Here is a 25243-nt window from a genome sequence, read left to right as displayed (position 1 = left end):
TATTAATTACAAATATTAGTAATATTAATTTAATAGTAAGATAGGACACTTTTCTCTTATATTCAGAAAGGAAAGAAAGAGAATAACTTGCAAATACAACAAAAATATACCAATTAAATATCTTCTACGTGTTATCTATGCTACCTGGCGCGTTTTTATTCGGCTTTGAGCGTAATCAATAACCTCAAACCGCCGTTGTTTATGTTACTAAACAGCGATGTTTTTATGTCAGAGAAATGTTTGCTACAGATTCCATGGAACGAGATACAAAATTTCGAAAGGCATTCTTTTGATTTTCGAACACTTGTTCGAAAAAGTTCGAAAAATCACCAGGTATCGTTGAATATCTATACAATTTCTGCACGTTAATTATCGTTCACACTTTTATTCGCCATTCTCGAGGCTCGTTAGCGTTAGTGGTTATATTTTCGTAAGCGTAGTTTTCCCGTGAAATTTACCACCCCCGAAAATGATGTTTCCGCGCTATTGACTCCGAGCACACTCCGCGTGTTTTTCGACCGGCACCGTTACACGTGGCCTCTAGCAGACAAAACACTCGTTCGTTTTGAAAAGCTGCCGAGTTCTCTGTCTCTGTATTTTCGAAGGTACCGTTTGAAAAAGCGTCGCAAGCGCGAAAAACGCGACAGTGTTTGCCGCGAAAGGTGTGGCGAAAATATAATAGCGATAATACCAGCTTTAGTGTACCGCAGTTTGACAGCTTGGAAAAAAGAAATCGAGCAAACGGGAAGAAAAAACATAACAAAAGACTTGTATGATCCGCGAAATACTGTTCCAAGGCGCAATCAAAAGAAGAGTTAAGGGAAGTTTACAGGGTGAAAAGGATTATTAAAAAAGTGTCAAAGAAAATGAAGTTAGATTGAAAATTCAACGAAGAAAGAAGGCCTTTATGCAGTGCGTTTAATAATATCGATATAAATATGTTAATCGTTGAAATTGTACGAAGCAATAATATTACACTATCAAAATTCTCATTTAACATATCTTTCTGCATAGATTATTAACCCCTTAACCCTTTGACTTGTGATATCTTTTCCCGACTATGCATCTAAGCTATTTACTATTTCAGCACTATATCAAGTAAGACAAGCTAGTGTATTATAGACTAATTAAATTTTGATAATTTTCAGTTTTACAAATTGAATCGAAAATTAAAATCGAAATTAATTTTTATTACTGATATGACAGTTTTTATCACAGCTTGACCAAAATCTGTGTCACGCAAGGGGTTAATAAGCCCAATTTTTCTTTCTTATTTTCATTCACTATTAACCCTTTAACCTGTAACAACGTGTCAGACTCGTGGCAGAGATTTTGGTCAATATGTGAGAAAAATAGTTATATCGGTAAGAAAAATTAATTGTAATCCTATCTTTTCTTTTAATTCGTCAGACTGAAGATTACTAAATGTAATTAATCTGTAAGAAATTAGCTTTCGTTACCTGATACAGTACTAAAACAGTAAATGGCCGACGCTTAGATGCATAATCAGAAAAGAAATCATAGGTTAAGGGGTTAATCGTTTCTGTTATAGCAAAGAAAGTAAGTTACAGAATTGAAGATAATAAAAAACTTATTTCTATATACCTAGGAAAAATGTGAGCGTGAAGGCGTTAATCACTGTCTTTTAACTTACCACATACATATTAAAATTATACAGAATTTATTTTCGAAGGAAATACCATTGTACGTTATTTGTACGAAATTTCCATCCGCTGTACCTTAATATACAAAGGGCCCCTGCCTAATATATCAAGTTACCTGTGCAATATCAAATTTATCCAGAAATGTTCTCGAAGTAAACACGTAAAACAGAACGGTCACCTGTTCAGTTGCGAGCGTGATCACAGCGGCTCCGTTTACGGTCGCCTTTAAAGGACGACGAGGTACTCCATTGTCGTGAGCAAATCGTGCCAATTCGAAGTTGCACGTGTGTGAGAATGTATGCTCGGTTCACGCGTAGGTGTACGTGTACGTGCACGGTTAGTGTGCGCTGCGCGAAATTACTGTCGTCGGTTTATCCGTTTTGTCTTTGACGCGTAATACATACTAAGCTGAACCCGAGGCAGACAGACAGACGATCCTGTTCGTCCGCTCCGCGTATGATCGATGTGAGTGTATTTGGAGCAGCGTGAATTGTTTCCTCTCACCCCGGCACCAAGTATTCCGTTTTACACGGACGCAACAGTTATCCTTTGCACGGAAATTAACCGGAAAGTTTGCTGACCGGAACACAATGACAGAATTTCGTTCGGAATTTAATAAGCGTTTCTCTCGTTTCATCGATTCGACGGTACTTTCGTTTAACCCTTTCGCCGCGACAGATTTTCACCCTTTGGCAGTTGGATTTTAGGTTAGACATGGGTGCTCAGGTGGTCGGAATTCATTTTCGTTGATGGAACATTAGTAATGCAAGATTGTAAATATACTATTTATTTTTTTTTTTTAGCTTTGTATGTGTTTAACAGAATAATATGTGGTTTTATGTTGTATAAAAATTATATTTTGTTTCTCCATCGTGTGGTATAAGTGCTTCGGTGGCTGAGAGGAGATACACGACCGCAAAGGGTGAAAATCTTTCGATTTTGGCGTTTTGAAATTTTTGAAACATTTTTGAATTGAAATTTGGGAATTCTGGATTTTATTCGATTCAAGCGGAAGTGAGTAAAGGGCGAAAATGAAGGCGAAAGTGTGCCAAAAATTGCCAAGAGAACAGTGCGAGGATATTTTCAAAGCGCAAATCGCAGTGAAAGGGTTAATTGTTTCTATGATTCTATGATTCTTCCATGGTTTTTATGATTTTATTTTGCATTGTAGGAATATTTTAAGCTTTTCTCATTTTTTGGTAATTATCGAGAATGTATGTTCTACTTTTTATGTTTCGTTTTCTTAATGATAAGATTGTAGATATTTTTTTGATATTAGTGATTCAGATTTATTTCTTCGATTTGACGTTCTTAAAATTAAAGAAGATCTGTAGACACTTCATTTTCTCCTCAGCTTTCATACAAACTTCATCCCTCTAAATTCAATGTTTGCAGTTGAAATTTTTCGACGGAACAACCGAATCGTTTAAAAGTTAAAACAACGTACATACTTAGATATCGTATTTTTCGTTTCTTCCTTTCCTTTATTCTAAAATATACTGCATTCTAAGTCGGGCTTTAATTTTATTGCCCGAGTTCGCTCCAACCTTCATAAGAATAATATTTCTGTATTACTTCGCAGAACTTACGAAAGTTTACAGAAATGTGTAAGATTTATCTCCGAATTCTCGAAAGCTGCGCAGATTTAGACCGGAATGTTTCCTTATTAAAAATAGAAAACTTTAAATATTCAAGTATTTCGCATGACATACTTTGTCTCTTGAAACATTGTCATTTAAATCCCTCATATAAATTACTTTTCACTCGGTTGTAGTTAGTACGAAAACCAAAGCTCGGATGTTCCTTCACTCAATAATAATCTCACATAGAAATCACTGGATCATTGTTAACCTTTTGATAGTCTAATAAAATTATGAATTACGGTCCCAAAAATTTAGATTTTACACGTATCTTTTTAATAGTTACGCCGTGTGTGATTGTTTTTACTTCATAATTATGAGAATAATATGTCATCCCTTTCTAACTTTCTTCCTAAGAATCTCTCTTGAGTTAAACACTTAGATATTTGACGCTCTGCCCGAGTCTCTCACGGGATAAACTGTCGAAGGGTTAACTCGTTAACATCTGAAACGTACAAACGATCCACGTTCAACCAACGATAGATTGGCAAATTTCTTAATTTCCCGCGGAATATCCGCGACACATTTTCACGTCTTCAGACATGAAGTATTTCTCGCTTCACCAGCTCGCCACACGTTACCACCGAAATTTCTCTGCCGAAGACGGTTTTAGTGCATCGAGACGTCGTGTATCTCGTTCAGTGTGTTGTGTGCACGGGGGTTAAAATGCTAATCAGAGGCTGCGAAACGTGCAAGTCACGGAATTAACTAATGCTTGGTCGCATAATACGCTCGTAATTTCGGCCCCGCTGGCTAGCGGTGTATAACGATGTGCTTGCTTTAAAATGGGGGTTGGACTTTATGGGGATCGTCGACGGGAAACGCGTACACGTGTATAGAGTGACACACACAGAGAGGAGGGTTGGGAAAAACACAGCGAGGCAAGAACTCGCGGATATCGGTAGCGCGTGAACCACGACAAAACACGTAGCGATTGTTCTCGTTTTTCACGCTTCCCTCCTTTCCGCTTTCTCGTCCCCCTTTCACCGGCCGGGAGCTGATCAGATTTTACACCGGAAATAGATTATTTTTGACCGGGACACCAAATCGACGCGGCCTTCAGTTCGTTTATTCCGGACCGAATTTTAAGCGGCTGATTGGCCGGGGGTAGTATGAGTGCACGTTGTTTGCGCGCACTGCTGTGCAAATTGCGCGACGTGTTGTAACTGTTTAGTATTCTTGTGTGCGCTAGTTTCACCTTCGACGGGAAATTAATGGAGATGAATAGTATTTAATTAGAGGTGGGCGGAGAAAGATAATACGGGGGTATTTCATCTGGGGCTGTGTATGTATTTTCGTAGAATTTCATAGACACTTTATGCTTAGCTACTGTTTCCATTATTCGAGCTGATTGTGTTGAGGTAGAAGGGACGTTTGTTCGAAGGTAAAGGGTTGAGGTAAAACGAAAAGATCGATGAACGTTCAGGTGGATTAATCGAATTAAGAAATAAATCGCGGATGTAACGAATTGGCCAGAAGAAAAGGAATTGGACGATTGTTCGAAAGCAAAGAGTTGAAATAAAATGAAAAGATTGACAAACGTTCAATTGGATTAATCAAAAAATTAATCTCAAATGTATAACGAATTGGCTAAAGAAAAAAGGGTTAACAGTGACTTCAGGTAATCGATCTACGTTATTTTGTAACTCTTGTACGACCTCAATTGTACAAATGCAAGTGCAACGTGTATAAAAGTGCAATTTACTTAATTCGCCGAGTATACACTTTAGAAAGAGAGGACACACGTATGAACGAGATTGTCTGAAAATAAAATTTGCCACCGTGAATTTATTGTTTCGCGTTAAGTCCACAACGTTTGAGATATTACGGGCCGAATGACAGTGACACGGGCTAGAGGAAAACGTAGAAATTGAATAGAGACCGGGGCGGTAGTAATGCTCGCAGAGAGATGTTTGCGCGGGGAAGGGAAAACGATGGATAATTCGAATGAGCGGGTTGAAATTGAAATTGATTAAGTTCCGGGTTTTAGCGTTGACTTTGCATTAGCGTTGACTCGGTGTCTTATTAACGATGTCGCTATTATTAAGCGGAGTGGGTTCCCCAGTTGGTAATCCAGAAATGGTTTTCATTCGATTTTAGTAAGTGAATCTTTGAAATTTCCTTTCTACCTTTTCTTACCTCTAAGCGTTTCCTGAACGAGGCAGATGATATTAATATGAAAGTTGCGTTATCTCGTTAATTACAGGTGATCCCGAAGTTCAACCGTAAATTTTCGTTCTTATTAAAGGATTCGAATGTGTTTATCTCGTCTCGACTAAAATTACACAAAAACGTTTCAAGCTACCGAGGGAAAATTTTACTCGTCAACATGGTTACAAAATAAGAAATTTGAAATAAACAATTTCCACAGATGCGTGTATTTCATTATGAAAGCACAGTTATTGTAATTACAATAAGGATATACGTATAATTCCGTTTTGTTGTTATTCACTTTTCATATTTACCTGCGCAACAAACAAAACAACGTGAAACCTTGTAATAAATAACGAGGAGGAGTAAGTTACCGTAGGAAGTATTTTATTTCACGAAGAGAGTAGACTTATTCTCGAAGCTTATTCATTACCGAAGTGGAATTAGTTAGTTTTCAATAATACTTCCGTTAATCAGTCTCAACAGAACGAAAAACTTTCGCCAATTACTAAACGCAGATACATTTACAGAATTTTCGTTAACGAATTTGTACAAGTACAAAAATAAGCGTTGTCGAAACTTAGCGGAGCATCGTAAGGGAATAATTGGCCGGTATGTCTGGGAAAGCGGTAATGTACATCTCCTGTACTCGATATCTCGTGGTTACTCTTGCCGTTCGTTTTCCCCAATTATAAGTTTCGGTATCTATTTCTCTTGTATGCATTGGTCAAAATCAGGCACGAGTTACTACAATGGAGAGAGAGAGAGAAGTCGAATGAAGGGACCGACCACCGGCCATGGATTCATTCGTTAGACACGCGCAATTTCCATCCATCTCGGGGAATCGTTGAAGTAGACGGTAATTAGTGTCGTTGCGCGGGAATCTTTTCCAAGCTGAAGTTACCACAGACGTGCATGTTCTCGCATAAGTTAATACGGTTTTTATGAAGATGTACACAGGTGAAGAAGTGTATTCTCTCCGTGTCGAAATGAAACTTTTAATTATATAGCTTTTCACCGTTCTATCTTCGCTTTTTCCTCGGTTACATCTTCTTTCTCGTGTTTATCTCGGTTTCAGTGTAAAACAAAGATGTGTTTGATTGTTATTTTGGAAAGGTTCTGTTTTTCTGTTGTGTATGATTTTATTATAGTATTTGTCATTGTTCGTTTATTATTAGAATCAATTTCGTGGACAATACTGCAGATATTTTGCGAATTAGAGTTTATTGCTAGTCAGCTGTAGTGCGTTTGATTGAAATGTTTACAGCTCACAGTACCAAGAATTTTGCAATAGAAATTAGTAGTGAGTTATTGGAGAGATTTTTAATTTATTTGATCAATTTTTGAAATTTTAGTTTTCCGGAATTTAGTGATAAAATAAGTCAATTGCAAAACGTGAAAAATTCCATCGAACAGTAAAATTGTGAAAAGATTTTAAAAATTGCCACCTTTATCAAGCGTTCGAGCAAGTGTAACCCCATAATTGAAATGTTTGCAGCTTCAGTACCAAGAATTTTAGATGTTACACTGTTATTGACGGAATACCAGATTAAAGTACAATTATTGAGTACACTAGGAATCATTAGTGAATTTTTAACGTATTTGATCAATTTTTGAAACTTTACATTTTTCGAAAATTTGGAAATAAACAGAAATAGAATGCAAAAGGGTACAAAAAATACTTGTCCCTAACTCTATAGTAATTTCAGAAGTGTGGAGAATTGCGTTTCGTAAAATCGATATATTTCCAATAAGCGAAAACTGCGCAATCTTTAAAGCACATCCACCCGCTTCCTCTCTTTTTCGCTATTTCACGCGCTTCATTTTAACTTGAGTCCATTATACCAAAGATAATTACTCCCGTGTCGAGTCGACGTTCCCGTGTGGAACCGCGTTGCCCGAGGTTCGTTCTCCTCGAGCGATAATCGAGAATCAATTTCAAACTCCCCTTCTGGCCCGGTTTTTCCAACGGTACGCGTTGTCGAGACGACGAAAGTCCCCCCGAAAAAGATAGGTGGGATTAATGGCGTCGACAGACGTCGGAAATTATCGAGCACCCGGGGAAGAAAAACTAAAAAAAAAAAGAGAAAAAGGGGATAGAAACGACGAGAACCTCACGAACCTCGATCCTGTCACTTGCCCGCTTCGACAAATACCACACCATTGGCCTCTCCCCATTCCCCCGACCCATCCAGTTGATTTTCCTCTGGATTCCTCATTTTTTCCTTCCGCTCTCGTTCTTTTTCTCTCCCCCGCTGTGTTACACCTCTGCCGTTCATCGAGAAACAGTCAGCCCCGGCAAACATTAATTTTGCAGGCCGCCAGAGATGAAGCACCCCCTCGTGCACGATCATTAAAATAACGAGTGAAAGAATCCGCGGGAGAGAGCCACCCTCGAATGCGGCCGCCGCCTTCTTCTTCGCTCGAGTAGCTGGGTTAAGCTTGACTAGGGGGAACTAGGGACTTTGTATCGTTGAGAGACGCGTAGGTTGGTCGTGTATGTTGAAGGAAGCGTAATTGTTCGGTCGTAGAGAAAGAAAGAAATTCTTTCGGAATGAACGAAGAGAAGAGATCGATCGTCGAAGTAATTTCCATTATTGTCGATGAACTTTGGCCGTTTCTATGGTAGCTTGCGAATACGCAAGCAAGAGAAACTACGTGGATTTGAATGGGATATGTGAATCTGCTCGGAAAGAATTCATTTCTACACTTGATATTTTATCGAAAAAATGGATCATTATGACCAATTAGCTGACCATTGACCCTACTTGACCCACATTCATCGTTATTGTCGACGGAACAATGGGGCAATGTTTATAAACAATTTCCCACTCTCGCGCTGCCATTTTGTGATATTTTTAAATATGATAAATTTTCTCGACAATCATTTTGTGATATTTTAAAATTTTTTAAATTGGAGAAAGAAGCTGAAAATTACATATCTATGAAACAAATATGTGAAAGGTATCTATAAAAAACATTCCCAAACATTATCCATTTTTAGACGTCTCAGGGTGGTGTATTCTCTTAAATTGAATTCTTATACTGTGTTGAACAATTATAAGTAAAAATATACATTCTTGTTGATCAGAGTGTGTGACTCAATATACAACCTAATATATTCTATTAAACATTAGCAAATTTGAAAGGTTTCACTCGGTTCATTTCCAAGTTCCTAGCTGTAGGATTGACGAGAAACGAATGGATATGAAAGTTAGTTTTCTGTCTTTATATTTGACCAGCGATTTTTATACTTTGTTATTTCGCTGCTTTTCGTCGCGTTTGACTGCAAAGATTTCCGTCATGAATAGGAAACTAGCTTTGAAGCTAAGGGGGTTGGAGTTTGCGGTATTTCAGATGTTGCATTTCGAGCAATCGAATTGGAGACTTACCTGGTGAGGTTCCGTCGATGAGAGCAGCCTCAAGTATGTATTTTTTAGTGACCAAGAGATGAAAATAGGGTAAAGGATCCATCTTGAGAATTATTTTCTTTTAATTTGTCTTTCGTGTCTCTTATCAATGTTATCATAATGTTTCTTGAATTTTCTCCTTAATTATTCTTTCTATTAACGTAGATTTCCACACAGATTAACAACGTGATTTAATTATTTTTCGTCTCAATTATTATTACAAATAAATTTACCTAGAAAAGAGTTTTCATTCTAAAAATCATTTTTGCTATTTATTAAAACAAACATTATTCTATTACATTTTTTTCTTATTTACAAGTGGTTATTTAATTGTTTAAAACTGTGAAAAGTGATGACACTAATACTGTAATTTTACCAGTGATAATGTAGTTATTGAAACATGTTCAAAAATTTCACTCACCTTGAGTCTGTTTTCAATACGCCTCAGAACAAATTTCCTGAACCATCAATCATGAGGTTTCGTTTCGAGGCTATGTGACGCAAATGTCGTCGCGGCTGGCTAGTTCGATACATCGCGTCACGAAAATACCTGGGACTTTGTAAAATCGCGAGTATTTATCGTGCGTGCCAGTCGGAAAATCGAATTAAGCCGCTCGAAATCATACGGTCGGCGCAAAATTGAAGAGGAAAATAATCCTGTAGCACAAGCTCGATCTGTCCTTCGAATTTACACACTGGATGCTGAGGTGTGTGCGCGCTTTTCGCTTCGTGGGTGTAGGTACTGTCGGCATTGGGTTATTTGACGTTGAAAATGCGCAACGACCTCCATACACCGCCGGCGAAAAGAAGAGATTGAAATAGTTTATTTTAGAGGGAAAAAGAGAGGCACTAATGGGCACCTGACACGGTGAAAATGTTTCAAATGATACTGTCAGTGTTTTATCTTTGAGGTGTTTATTTGTAGTCTTAGAACTTGTAAAAATTGATTTAAAATTTAAAATTGAAATTTTTATAAAATTATTAACTTACAAATAAAGAAAGTAAAAGTATTTCTTAACTTATTGAGATAGAACTTAACCCTTTGCACTCGAGTGACGACTGAGAAGCGACGTTATTGTTCACCATTTGGTAAATAATTAATCGAGGCTCGTTTAAAGCTGGTATTTTATAGAAGAACAGGTCTATGGGCCTCCCATAAATGTCTAAATACGTAGTTTGAAAGAACCCACTTCTAGTGCAATGTTACAAGATTTTGTATAATATAAAAATACATTAAGTATTGAAATCAAATATTATAGTTATATTTGTCAATATATGTACGATTTATTTCCATGTTCTTTTTAAAAAATTTCATTTCAATTTTTTAGCAAATATTAAACTTAAAATAATTTCTCGAAAATAAAGACTACCAGAGTACTTTGGGATTCCTTAGTTTTTTGGATTATAGTTCTCCATGTTGAAAGTCCTTCAACTTGTCGAAATGAGAATTTCAAGAATCTCATCGGATAGAAAAAGAAGTTCCTCAAAGCACCCCTACATTTGAATATATTAAGTCATCCCACAAGTTCGTGTCGAATTTCATAATTTAGATCAATATTTTCAGCAAAACTTTAAATTTGATAAAAAAGAAAACCTAAGCGATTTCTCTTATTCTTTTTGGTAAGGCCGTTATATCGTCTCTTTAAAATTTCCTTGGATTTCTATTAAAATATTTTTCGCTTCCGGTATGAACTTACGGGACGACTTAATTTGCAACCTTCTCATTATTCGTTATTGCCTAGTTATCCAAAGAAACTCTCGCATTTGACGCACATCAATCACTCCGTCGAGTGGATTACGCGGTGGAATTCAAATTGTATCTGAAATTTGTTGCGCGCGCTGTTCAATCGATACTCGGTGGTAAACGGTTGCGCGTGTAATCTCGTTTGGCACGCAATGATAGGGACCGATGCCATATGGTTAACCGTTTAACCATTCAAATTGGTTAAGTGATCGTCGATTAATCGGTGCATTTTTCACCGTTGTCGGCGAATTAACGCTTTTCCCATCGTTCAAACGTTCGGGGCCTTTCAACTTGAAACGATCGATTTTTTTTTATTGAATTTGTCAGATGTCCGATGGAGAGTGACACGCGTTTGAATGCGTCGTCCCAACGATTCGATTGTTTGAATCGATGTCGCTTAATTCGATGCCCGGAATATCGATTTCTATTAAACGCGAGGGAACCTCGAATTCTCTCCGGGGCGCAACGAAATTCCAATGTCCGACGTTTCGTGTCCGTATGCAATTATGAACGAATGTATTGAAGGACCAGGACGACATCTGGTTAGAATAATTAATCATGTAATTAAACGATTTATCGGTTGAAAGTGGAAGGAAAGGGAAAAAGGAAGCTCTCGAGCGAGAATGCACTCCTTTCGTTCAGCGCTTGATAAAGAACGGTTGAAAGCGCTTAAACGGACACAATCGAGGAATCCATTAAGGGCAATTAAGTGTATTCTGAACGATACGAATAAATGAGCGACCGACCGCCTTTCTGCAAACTTTTTTAAGCCGAATCTTCCCTTAATTAAGATGAGCGCCGCTCGAAAACTCGCGTGTAATGAGGACGATGCAAGAATTTCTCAAGATAAATTTAAAGGGAAGAGTTGTTGGAAAAGTAAAATTTTCCGTTTGGAAGTGACGTGCTGTAAAATAATTACTCGCAAAGTGGGTAACAAGGCGCCGCTCGAAAACTCGCGTGTAATGAGGACGATGCAAGAATTTCTCAAGATAAATTTAAAGGAAAGAGTTGTTGGAAAAGTAAAATTTTCCGTTTGGAAGTTACGTGGTGTAAAATAATTACTCGCCAAGTGGGTAACAAAGATATATTTATTCCTTTTAACCGATAACGCTTAAACTAATTTTCAAATGTATAGGCGACACGATGCACGTAGAAAGAAAGTCTACGACAAAAAAGCCTCGTGCCTTTTTCAGGGCTTAATGTATAGGCGACACGATGCACGTAGAAAGAAAGTCTACGACAAAAAAGCCTCGTGCCTTTTTTGGGGCTCCCTTAAGTAGCCCCTTTTCCCTGGGAAAGTCCCAGGAAGTGGGGACGCGGGCCTGCATTGCCGAGGCAATACTCTTGTCCTCGAGGACGAAGGAACTCGGAGATGTTTGGAAAAACATCTCTCGATTCGTCGCCTCGAGGGCCAAGAGTCGCCAGGCCTAAGTGCGTGGCCCCTCCGTGGCGGTCGCCGCACCCGTAATGTGCTTTGGATCGAGGTTCATGAAATTGGCGACAGTTTGTCGATAAATCGAATATAATTCAGATTAATTTTGCTAACGTTCAAACAGTATTTTGAGGTTAAGTGGAATATTTTCTGAGTTGTTCGAAATTTCCTTGATGTATCTGCAAATTGTTTCGGTAAATAAAACTGAGCTCTTTGACAGAGTCTGTTGCTGTTTCTTGCGCGCCAAGCGTTATTAGCTAGGAAGTATTTGAGTATTTAGTTTATCTATTAATAACAAGTTTCCTCCCTACTTTGATTAGCGTTTCGGTGACAGTTGTAGTGAGAAAGCTACAAAAGTTAATCAATTAAAGGACACGAATTTTTTCCCAGTTTATCATTCAATTGTAAGTTTCTATAATTCATAGAATTTCTTAGCAATTAGTGAGGGACAAGTTTGTACAATTTTTATTTCTAATTAGCGATTGTTGCCTGCACGGAGGATATCGGGTCAAATTTGACCCAATACTAAAATCTTTTCCATACGCAAGCGAAACCAAATTTTCTGATTTTACTAGGCATTGCATTCTCTAAAATTATGCAAATCTATTAACAAGTAGAGTAACAAATATATTTATAATGTAACGAGAGGACAATCGCGGGACATCTGAAAGCCGGGTCAATAGTGACCCAGCGTCCGTCGTTCGAAGGAAACACAATATTAATCATTCAAACGTATTTAAAAAATAATTCAAAAGTGTGTAAATCTGTCTCAACTGCGCCAATCCCACGAAAAATCAAAAGTCTTTATACGTTCCACAGAAACCGTGCAATATTACACTGCTTTATCGTTTCGAAACAGGAGCAGCGGATTTCGGTGGATCGAGGCGAGAGTGGGAAGGAATCGATGAAAAATCTCGATGCAGGCCAGGATGGGCAGGGAAATTGCGCAGAAATTCGCATAGACTCGGCGATCATCACGTTCGATACGTTCTCGCCGTTCTCTACTACAGAGCACAACGGGCGTGCTCTTTTTCCGCGATGATATAGCGCGTTATTTGATAATAGTCAATCTCGCGGAAAATAGGGGCACGGCCGATATTTACATTCAAATTCGACTTCGTTCACCACGGAAATCGAAAATTATACCTCGATTACACGGCGCTCTCGCGCACATTTTTCCGCCGACGACCCGTTTGAGGAAACTTTTTCGAACATCACCGCAGACGTGGTGAAACGGAATTTACTTTCCAACGGAATCGTGTCTCCTTCCCTTAACGCGGTTTTTCCTTCTCTTCTTCGGATACAATACTACTCGACCATCCTCGGTGGTACACCCGATGATATGTCGTCGTCGTACGTTTCTTATTGTGGTACGCGACAAATGGATAAGTCTGCCGTGGAGAGTCGACCGGTTTTTGTTTCGCATTAACAGAAGCAACAAATAACTCTGGGAGATGGTTGCTCGCGTGGAGAGGTAATACGTTCGCGTTGAGCAACGTTCTCCTTCGTGGAAATTATGGCGAATTGGTTTGTCCGAGACGTGTTTTCACCAAAGGTAATCCTGCTTTTTTCTGGTACAGCACAAGTGTTATTCTCGAAGCGTGACTTTTCATTTGTGTGGAGATGTATTTATCATGATTTGCGTGGTAGAATTTTTTCGAGGTTTTATCTGGTAGTCTGTGTTTAATTAAATTCATAATTAGATGTACCGGAATTTAATCGTTTCACGTACTACTATTATGCAAAGTCTGTTGAGAATCTTGAGAAGAGAGAGACGAGAAGTATTTCACTTTTATTCTATTATATCTTCTCATCGTTTTTTCTACCAAATACAATTTCAGCTTTTAATTCAATTGTACAAGAAATTGTACAAGAATCGTATTAACCTATCTTTCAATTTGATGAAGTTCTTTTTCCCTAGGAACTAACTTCCAAAGTGTCTTCGGAGCTTCTGTATGAAACTTATATTTGACGATATAAAGAAAATTTTAAGGGATGTAACACTATAGAAGTATCGATATATCCGAATCTTTTCGAGATGGAAAACATATTGAAAAACGTTCGTCCCACCTTTCAAATTTTCCTTAAGCCTGAATCGTCGATGTTCGATCGCTGATCGTCTCGGTGAAAATTTCCCCTGAACTGCTTGTAACTGAAACGTTGAGGAAAAATTCGGTAGGTTCAGGTACGAAACACAGGAAACGCATTTCCGGGGTGCTTAATGATGACGAACGAGCATAGTTATTATCATGGGGTAGTTCGTGGGCCAACGACGGGCAAAAAACCATTCGTTCAAATTAAGAAGTTGATTCGGATTTAATGGTGTTTTGTTTGGCCGACGGAAACAGGTGGATGCGTTTCTCCCCCTGGCTTTCCGCGATTCCCTCTTCTCTTTGTGTTATGTTACTTTTTATACTCTCTGCGCCACAATATCGAGTGTGAGCGAAATCGAGCATAATTTCGAAAGTTGGTTTTATTAAGTCATACTATATATAAGACCCTTATGTCGCCACTATAAAATTTCCTTTCGCTTTCGGCACGAACTTATGCGACTAATATTAGGATGTTTCCTTTTAAAAAAATCCTCAATTAACGACGATGGGAAATTTACAAAATTTCGTTTCTTCCTTTCTTTTTTCTTCTTATAGTTTACAGGATAAAGTATTTTAAGGCACAGTTTACAAGGGGGAAAATTGTGGATAGAATCTTTTTAATAATTTGTACGTATTTGAGAAGTGACAGGACAATTTTTCGAGGTGCAGATTTATTGATTTCTCTTTTCACAGTGTTAAGTATTATACTCAAATGAAAATTGCTTTAAAGAATGCCTACGTCTTCATTTGACAAATAGAATTATCTTAAGTATTACACGCACCCTGAACATTTGAAAAATTCTCGTTTCTGATCAGTATTTTACGTTCCCAGAAAAACAAAAAAATTTTACTTAGTATTCGTAATCAAGTATTCTACGGTTAAGTAGGTCATCATACAATTGGAACACGATCAGTAATTATCATTGACCCTTAACCAAAGACCACTCGTCTTGGCCGTCGTCGATGGTCCTACTCAAGAAAGGAAAAAAATACATTTGAATTTCATAAAAGTGATTATAATTCCCTTTCCGCGTTTCTTACCATTGCAAAATTAAAAAAATTCTCATCAAACCATCTTCCTATTGTCAAGAAGCTAAGAAAAGTAGTATACTTCAAAAAGTAGTTAAGAATTAAAAAATTAGTTCCGGGAAAGAACCCAAAAATTACACACTTTGACTTATGCTTTTCTTTGCTAACTATGCATCTAAGCTTCAGCTATTTACCGTAGGAATAAGTATCGTACGTTAATAAAATTTGATAATTCTTAGACTTATAAATTAGAATCTGCGCCAAGAGTTCGACTCGTTGTTGCAAGGTAAAGGGTTAATCAAGTAAAAATTCGCATATTCTCGTATTCGTCATTTACTGTAAATTCATTTTCGAAGCAGCTGATACAGGCGATAAGTCACAGGACCTCTCATCAGAGGCATTACATGCACTCACGAGTATGTTACACGCATGTAAGCAGTTGGACAGGTGTGCGTGAACCCGGTCTGTGCAACGTTAGCTAAATTCTCGTTACCCTAGCGGCCGTGTTGGCCACGCGTAATCCACTTTAATCCTTGCAAAAAGACGAGTCGAGGCTCAAGTGGATCAAGCTAGCATTGCTCGGACGCGCAGTAGTATATCCGTAGCAGTGCCGTTAGTCGGCGACTCGATGTACGGACTAACGTGGATTTAACATTGTCCTCGAAAGCGCGTGTTTTCGATGTGATCGCGTGTCCTCTCTGTTTTATTGAATTTGTTCAATCGATACACCCCCCTTTTTTTAATACACAAATTTGCAATAATCGATGAAATAGGAAAGGATTGTATTTGATTTCTTAGAATTAAAAAAAAAAGAGGTATTTCTTGTCTCGTTTTGTAATTGATCGTATACTGATTGTTACGTTTGAGAAGAATTTATTATTAATTATATTTTCAAATGGAAAAACAAGTTTGATGTCTTCCAAAGGCGAGTTTGCAAATTTTTTAAATATTTAATTGAAGTGAATTAATGCAATGGAATTACATCGGGATCATTTTTTATTAATGGACTGTGTATGAATTTTTGTTGTATGAGTTTAGTTTTTGTCTCGTTGAATTTAATGTAAGTATTTGTCAAGTTTTTATAATTTTGTAATGGGAAATCTGTGAGATTTATGTCTTCTCGTAAATTTCGGATAAACGAAGCGGTAAACAGACATGTCTGTAATTAATCTTTTCAACAGTTTGTTTTCATTAAGCATTTCTGCATTCCTTAAATGCAAATCAGTGGAACTGTTGAGATAACTTCTGAGAATATATTTTTATTTCATACATTCGAAGAAGCCTTATTTTTCGTACATTTAATTTTTCCTTATCGCCAAGACAAGATAAACAGAACTGCTGTGCAGTAACTACTTCCAGATTGTCCCTTTAAATGATTGAAAAAAGCTCAATGTACCGCGTTGTTAGAGAAGTATTTTATTTGAAATTTGCAACAATTGGTTTGTTGCTGTTAACAACGTCTAACGTACTGTTGCTAGTTCGTTGTGAAAAATTAATTTCTTCGACTTGACAATCGCAGCACGTGTAACCGGTTCGATCGAAGGCAACGCGATTAACTTGTGTCGAGGGTTTGAGCGAGGTCAAGAACGACTCTTCTCTTGTAGCCTTGCCTCTCGAAGAATAATGATAACTTCCACAGGAAACGATGATAGAAGAGATTAGCCGGAAGAGAGGCGCTTTCGAGATCAAACTGAAATCGTCTGAAGGCTGTCCACAGAGAGTTCCTTGCGTTTCTTTTCCGTCTTCTTCTCCTTCTTTTCGCTTGCTTTTGATTATCAATTTCTTTCGCAATTTAATAGAAAGATAAATTCCACGTAGAGTAAGCTTCTATCGTGAAATATAAAGTAACCTCCAATTATGCTCGCTAATAACCGATAAGATTGTAGGAAAGTTTACGTAGGAGAAAGTTTATCGGTGAATTATCGCGTTTGTAATTTTTTTCCGGAGAATAATTCGGCGTCGATGCATTTATATTTGCAAATAAACGAGAAATTGTATTTGAAATTTGTTGGAAGAGAAAGCACTTTACGTTGATTAACTTCGAATTAACAACGTTTAATTAAAGTGTCGCAAAACAAGCTGAAATAGAAGTAACAAACTGTGTATATTCGTGTGATTAAAAACTCTTTAATTAATGAACGAAGTACAACTAGTAACGTGATAATTAAATTTCCAGTGCAATTCTTTGTCAAAGTTGTGCGAGATTCTGTGATTAAAAATCTTGGTTCGACGAAGTTTTGTAAAATTATTTAAGGTTAATTGTTTGATTAACCTTTTCGCTGCGACAGATTTTGGTACGTAACATACAGATATTCCACCTCAAAATGTTTTCTTTTGGCCAGAAGGTTCATTAAGGTGGAAGTGTGTAGAGAATGAAATTAAGGCTTGAATTAAGATGGAAGTGCGTTAAAAGGCTCCAACAGCACAGTGCAAACAAATTTTCAAAGCGCCTATAGGCTCGATGGCGACGAAGGGTTTAACCCTTTCGCTGCGGCAGATTTTCTTTCGTTTTGGCGTTATGAAATTTTTAAATTAAAATTTTCAAATTTATCGTTTTAAAAAATGAGGTGTTAGCACGCAAGGAACAAAAATCAAGGCTTGAATTAGGGTGAAAGTGTTAACAGCACAGTGCCAAAAAAATTTCAAAACGCCTACAGACTTCAGTGCAATAAAATATTCAAAGCGCCTATAGGCGGCAACAGCAGTGAAAGGGTTAAAACATCATATTCAGCGATATTTCAACGCTGGACAGAGATTCGATCTTATTGTCAGTTACAATTCATCCGTAACTGTGCAAAAATCCAGTCAGATATCTAATCAAGTCAATTTTCTCGAATATCTACGATCGTTTCGAGCACAATGAAACCTTCGCAATTGACAAGCGCAGCTTTCAGCTGCGAGAGGGTTAAACAGAGGTTAATGTAGCGAATAAATGTGCCACTTTTCTGTTCGCCTGGCAGCCGATAAATCATAAAGCAGAGTGCTGCCTAAAGAACAAACTTGTCGACTGATATTTTCAAACGGGAGTGTCAAGAATGTTCCTCTCGTTAATTGTTCAATCGTGGAAATGCCTTAACCGTTCGTTTTTCTCGGTATTTTTTTCTGCTCTACATTATCGCTGTTTCTGTTTCAGTGCTTGGCAGTTGTCGGAGCCAAGAGTGCGGACACGAAAGGCTGGTGAGGTGTGGAAGGCCCCTCGAGAGAATCAACAACAACGACTTGAGCTTCGCTGTGAAAAAGGAGGAACTTCAGCAACTATGCCCGTAAGTTTTTTAGCTAGTTTCTGGATCGTGTGCTAAAACTTGGTTCGCCAAATGAATTCACGTCGACACTGTTTCGTAGAATGAATCTGAACGTTCGATCACTGTTAAAAAAAGATAAAAAACTAAATCATATTTATGATAGATTAATTTTGCTGAACTCTGATTCAGAAAGGGAAATAAAAAGTACAACGCGTTTCTCGATGTGGCTATTGTTTTTTTTGTGCCGATTAACCCTTTGGACTCCTTTGTCGAGTGTGACTTGATATCGGTTTTATTCACAGGTATGAATGAAGTAATTTTTAAATTGCCAGTGTTATATTTTGCAATATTTTTTTTTACCTGGATGAGCATTAGGTACACATATATATGACCCTTAATGCTATTTTCAATATAATTAGTGAAAAAAATTAATTAATTGGTTCCTATCAACCAGATGTCTTTTGAAGTGCATTTCGAATAAAATTCTTAAAATAATAGGGAGTTTTTAAAAGAAAATTTGGAGTTGAAAGGGTTAAAGGGACCGCCGAAAATAATCGAGAATTCATTTGGACGAACTACGTATTTAAATTACCGGTGCAAATTGTTTCAAACGTTTTCACGTGTGGTGTAAATAAAACGTTCGGTACGAATGTATTATTGGTAGAAAGGAACGTGTCGGGAGTGTAGAAATGGAAAAAAGCGAGATCGGGTAATAAGCATATGAATCGAATTGAAAATAGAATTTACGAATAATTTATCGGGACATGCGACAGAGAAGGACGGAAAAGGAAGGAAATTTAACACAGTTTCACTGTCCACCGCGTGTAATAATAATGCTCGTGATTTATACATGCAATTTTATCGAATTTACGTTAGATTGATTTAACATAAATTCATATTAAAGAAACACCCGCCTGAAAGATATAACAAAAATAAACACTGCTAATTTATTTGTCGCAATTTTCCCTTTTCCATGAATTTTTCTCGTATTTAATTTATCGTTGTTGCAAATTTGATAAATATAAAATTATCTCGAGTGGTAAATTAAATTCCAGTTGTTTCAATTGGTAAACAAAAGCACGCGAAATATTCCCATAATTAGATAACTGATAAAATTAGCGATCAATTTTTTCACTAATTCAATTAGCGAAATAAAAATGGATATTAGTAGTGAAATTCATCGGTTTCGATACGTGGGGGAGCAAAAAATCTTAATGTCAGACGTGTGGATTTGGTTTTAATAATATGTTGTGAGTAATTGCGTGAATGTCGTGTGTTTGTTTTGAATTTGTGTGAACGTTCTAAGATAGACATGATCTATGGCTGATACTCGAATCGACTCGAGGTTGGGGAAACGGTCAGTGTCCTCGAGAGAAGCAGCGAGTAAACAGTAGAACCGCGTTGTTAATTAAAACAAACAGAGCGAGAGCGTATAAGAGAGGAAGAATAAGAGAGCATTGATCAGGTTATTAATATTTCCATTTTCTGTGTCGTTATCGTTATTGTGCAATTGTTATTATTAATATATTGGTATTAAACTTTCAACCACGTGTTATTCACCCACAAGACGTTCATTCGCTGGCTGAATATTTCAATCAATTCGCACCTTTTTCGTTTATTCTTTCATCCTCGATAAATCCATCTTCTAATTTTTTCCCCGCCGCGGAAATATTTTGGCAAGAAGTTTCGAGAGTTTTTCGGATCGATCGTTGAATTTTCAACAAGCTGTTTCGAACGGTCTCGCGTTTTTATCCAGTTGTCGTTCGAGTTTCCGATGGGTTTCGATGGAAAAATCGGCTGTCGAGAGTCGATTGCGCCGATAACTAGATCAATCGAGGAAAGTTGAGCGCGGCCTGAATTTTTCAGACGCCTACTTATACGAATTTATTGACCGTGTTCGTTTATTTTCGTAATCGAGCAACTCGAGGAACGAGTTTCGAAGATTGAAAGAGAATTCTAATAAGTTGGTTCGTTAATTTGCTGAAAGTTCGAGAGACGGTCTACCCGAGATTTCTTTCGAGTTTTAAATAGCCTCTTAAGGGTTTCTAGTTAATTTTTGAGAACTTTGATCATCAACCCTTTCGCGATTTTTCGATTAATTTTTCTTTCTAGCTAGAGCACCGTGCTGGATGAATTTTTTGAATTAATTCCAGACTGATATTTCGAATGTAAGATACTTTGTGATAATTCTGAGATATTAATGAAGATCTGCTATTTTATCGGCAAATTTTATTACCGAATTTACTACCTTAGTGTTTTATCTGTTAAATTTTTTACCACGGAAACGTAAAAGTTTTATTTGGTGCATTATATGAAAAAACAAAAGTAACTTTTATTAATGTTATACGATAAGTATAATTAGAAACAATATTTACCAGTGTAGAATTTTTGTAAGCATGTTTAAAAAATTAATTTTATACGAAAGAAAACAAGCTGTTGCATGCATCAACGACCCTAATTTTTCTGGAAAGAAGCGAATGAAATTGATGACACTTCAACACGAGAAATTATTTATCTGAATTTTTAGCAGACGTTCAGTTTAAAAATATTTGACGAACGCGTTAAATACTTTTACATTTCAATAGCACCGCGATGCCCGAAGATATTTTTTTATAAATCAAAATCAGCCGATCGACGTTTAATTTCACTTAATAACACGCCCATACGACTACTTTTTTCAAGTCCCGCAATTTGTCCGAATCGGTTTAATATAAACACTTGTATGATATACCGAAAAAAAAAAAGGAAAAAAAAATAGCGTTCGAAAACACTTTAGGCAATGAATGATTTTTACTTTGCCTGACTTATGTTTCTTGTTGCAGTATAAATTTTCAACAGAAATTTTTACAAAAATAAAAGAGAGTTGAATTGTTTTTAATTGGTTCTTGTAAAAAGAACAATTATTCGATAGGAATTTTGAACTTTTTCCCCCGTCGATCCTGGATTATCAGATTTCGCTGCAGGATTGAATAATGATTTTATTGCACGGTTGATTTGAGAGTATATGAGTTCCTTCCGAGAACGATCAATCGCGTTTGGCGATGGGCATTGGATTCTCTCTATTGCAAGAAAGTTGCAAATTACTTCTCCAATAATGCAGTGTTGAAGTTTGAGTCGGTCTCGATTTTGATCGATTGGCCGCGTGTGAAAGTGGCAAAATTTCTGAAACGATTAAACGAATAAGCTGACGTAGTAAACTCTTTTAGTCGATTGTTTCAAGTGTCGCGAAAGGTGAAGTCGGAATTTTAGAAAATTTCAAACTCGAGAGAAATATGCATAACAATTTATATGCGAAATAAAAACTATTTCTTGTACAATATTTTATTCGTGCCACGTTTGGAATAAGAATTGTGTTTTTCGTCTTTGTTAGCTGTTTTGGGTTTTTCAAAATATTTTTAGTAATTCTGGAGCGGTATACAGGAGATTTTGCGGAGAAAAGAAAGAGAGAAAAGAAATTGGAAGGAAAATTAGATGGCTTCGTGAGATCTAATTTCGCCCATCTGTATTTCTTTTCTACAAATAACCCAAATTATGTCTAAGAATTAAATGGAATTTTTTTTTTTTGGAAAATAAATAGCACAAAGAGCGGTATAATTATTTTCTATAAATTTGATCGAATGAAATTTTTCACGTACGAAAATAACACGTGCACGAAGATTCTCCGACGTTCTGAATTTTTCGCGGAACAAAGGGAAAAGTTGATTTGTGCGGATAAAAATTACACGGTTTCGTTCGTTAGATGGTGCAGTTGCAGGTATGTCCGTTGCATATGCGGAGTAAGTACAAGCACAAAAGGTTAGAGCTCGTTAAACCATTCAGCTTTTTCGCTTCTACTTTTTGCAGTCTTTGACCAAAAAAAGAGGAACGGAGATGTGTGTCTCGGTTACGCGACTTACCCTTTAAAAGAATAGCTAACAAATTAATTGGATACCTTAAGTCTTGGGGGTAGAGTAGTCGTTTCTATGAACTGTAGAGCTTTCTTGAAAATATATTTCAACGCAGTATTCGAACTTTTCTTAGAACATAACATATTTCCTTTTATTCTGAACATATTTATTGATTAAAGAAAAAGTGAGCAGAGAATTCATATTAATTCTTTTTAATAATTTTATATCTTTAACACCAACAATCAGCAAGTTGAATTTCAAAGAAATATCATATGGTGAAAAGTTGTTAGTATTTAATAAAATAAACAATATAATGTAATCCACTCACAGCATCAATTTGTAGATATAAATTACTTTGTTTACCTATTGGACTAATTACGTTTATGCAATTTTTACTTAAATCAATTTATGATATAAAGGTACCTAAGTTTAATTTTTGGAAGGAATTAAATTTTTTAGAATTAATTCCCTTTGCAATTCAACTTTTACAAGTTTAGTTATATACTGGTTTATATACAGTATTGTTTCACACATAACACAAGATGTTTAAACGAAAATTTCCAATAATATAATTATCCTTACTGTAGGTACTATAACTATCATTCTATAGGCATTATAACTGTAGTTACTATAAGTGTTATAACTATAGTTACTATAAATGGTATAATTCATAGTATATATAGCTTGAGAACTATAACAGATAATTTTTGAGTTGGATAACTATAGTATACAAATAACCTGCATTATTTTCATAAAATATTTTTTTCAAATTCTCGCTCTAAAAAAATTCTGCGCAATGAATAATGAGAAAACGATGTGAATATCAACGATAACACTAAAGACAAAAAAATGGAAACGTTCCTTTATTCACCTGTAACTACTCACCAATGCTCGTTCCTAAAGAGAATCAGTAGAGTGTACTATCGAACATGCGACTAGCAATATCGCAGATGACGCGCGAAGGCTGCGAAAACGACATTCGGGTAGGGCAAATGGAGCGGATTTTTGCTCGGATAAATCGGGCGCGATCGCGTTCACGTCGAAAAGAGAGACGTCGCTCGGAGAAATATTGGAGGGAATTTTCGGAAACTGACCAAATCAACCGGCGGAACGATAACGCGGGCACGTGTACATAAAACGGCTGAACGTACGAGCGCGCGTGATTTTCCAAGTAGCGGCGGCGCGCTGCTTTCGGAAAACCATAAATTCCCACCGTTGGGAAATTATACTGTGATTTCTTTCCGCGTGGAACGAGATTAGAGGACGCCGCCCTCGGAGAGGAATCGAGAAATATGGATAACGTGAGATTTCGTGTTATATGTTTATCGACATTTAGCGGAAAATTTGGGAAATAGAGAAAATACGGTGAGAAATAATTTATTCGTTGTGCACGATTCGAATTTGATCGTAAGCGCTTTATTTCGCGTGTGTGTGAAACGCGCAAAGGGGTGAAGTAGATGTGAAGAGATGTCTGGTGGAAATTTTAGAAATAGGTGCACTGGTAATTGAGCCACTTAGAAACCAAAGTGATTAAATTCGTAAAATAAAATTTATTAAATTTGTTTTGTTTGTGTAAAGTTAAGCACAGAGCATGTGCTCTGATACTAAAATTGGAGGAATATCAAAAAGTGGAGTTAATCATTTTGGCTTCTGGCTGGCTTAAATAATTATTCATTATACACGATTCGAATTTGATCGTAAGCTCTTTATCTCGCGCGTGTGTGAAACGCAGAGGGGTAAAGTAAATTTCGACTGAATAATCACTGCAAAATGAGGCTACGAAATATGGATAAATGGATACGTAACTTCCAAGTCACATGGCGTTATTGAGGGTTAACCCTTTGCACTCTCAGGCTCACCGAAAATAAAGAACACAAAGAAATATTCTCTTTTGAATCTTACTAATAATTTCTGCTTTCACATAAATTATTTATTACATATGCGTGTAAGAAGCCGAGAAAAGTCCGAGTTGCTGCAAGATTTACCCGAGAAAAAGTACGAGTGCAAAGGGTTAACTCCTTAACACTCACATTTTTCTTAACTTGATGTGCCAAAAATGATCAATTTTATTTTTTTTTTTAATTACTTCCCAGGCGTATAGAAATAAGTTTCCCATTTATTTTTATATACTTTCATTTTTGCAATAGAATAGAAAAGTGAAAGAACAGTCTAAGGAGTTAAAGGGTTAAAGGGTTAAAGGTTAAGGGTCAAAGTGTTAAATTAGCAAATCTGGCAATCAGTTCAAACACATCTAATTTGCAATCGTCGCGTTCCGTAAAGGATGTTCGATCAGTGAAAGCAAAGAGCAAGGTGAAAACAGAAGATGAAGAGCATGAAGAAAAAAGTAATCGGTCCATTTTCGTTCGCAACCAGGGCGGTCCTTGAATTTCGCGAACGCGTGCCGGTAATTTTGCGGTAGCGTGAGTAAGACGAATTCAGGTGATTTCCCGTGGCTCGAATTGCGATTGAAATTTGAAATTTTAACGCGATAGTCGGTACAGTACACTTGAACCGGCTGTTATCCGTGCAGCTACTCGTAAACTGGTTACGTGGGGATTTAACATGCGAAATAATGCATCGCAATGGATCCGATAACAATGAATAGAAAAGCGTGCTGCAACATCGAAATTAGGCGATCGACTATCGATTACAAATGTATGAGTTCGATAGTCTCGTTGAATATTCAAGATTTTTCATCTTTTATTACTACTGCAAAGCGTTTCTTCCTGTCTTTTGTTCGAAATATGCGTTATTTGTGAATGCTCTTAATGAGAATAAAATGGGCAAGAGAATGAATGGTGTTTTAAAATTTGAACGACATGCAAATACACTTGATACTTTGAATGATCGATTTATTTACATATTTACGCGAGAAAAGCATTAAATAGAAATTACTCGTAAAATTATGAGTTAAAAATGATTAAGTCAAAATAAATTATTACGAGTTAAAA

The 25243-nt window shown here is 36.8% G+C and overlaps 1 protein-coding gene across 1 annotated transcript in view; it reads left to right on the top strand.

Annotated features, from left to right (window-relative positions):
- LOC108573167 overlaps window positions 1-25243 on the top strand; it is a 73075-nt gene that overhangs the window by 23668 nt on the left and 24164 nt on the right. The window contains exon 2 of the mRNA XM_017935556.1: window positions 18297-18426. Within this exon, the coding sequence (XP_017791045.1) occupies window positions 18297-18426 (130 nt within the window). The remainder of the gene's footprint in view (window positions 1-18296; window positions 18427-25243) is intronic.

Source organism: Habropoda laboriosa, unplaced genomic scaffold (assembly GCF_001263275.1).
Source record: "Habropoda laboriosa isolate 0110345459 unplaced genomic scaffold, ASM126327v1 scaffold124, whole genome shotgun sequence".
In the NCBI taxonomy this organism is placed as follows: domain Eukaryota; kingdom Metazoa; phylum Arthropoda; class Insecta; order Hymenoptera; family Apidae; genus Habropoda; species Habropoda laboriosa.
This window is presented reverse-complemented; position numbering and strand designations above follow the sequence as displayed.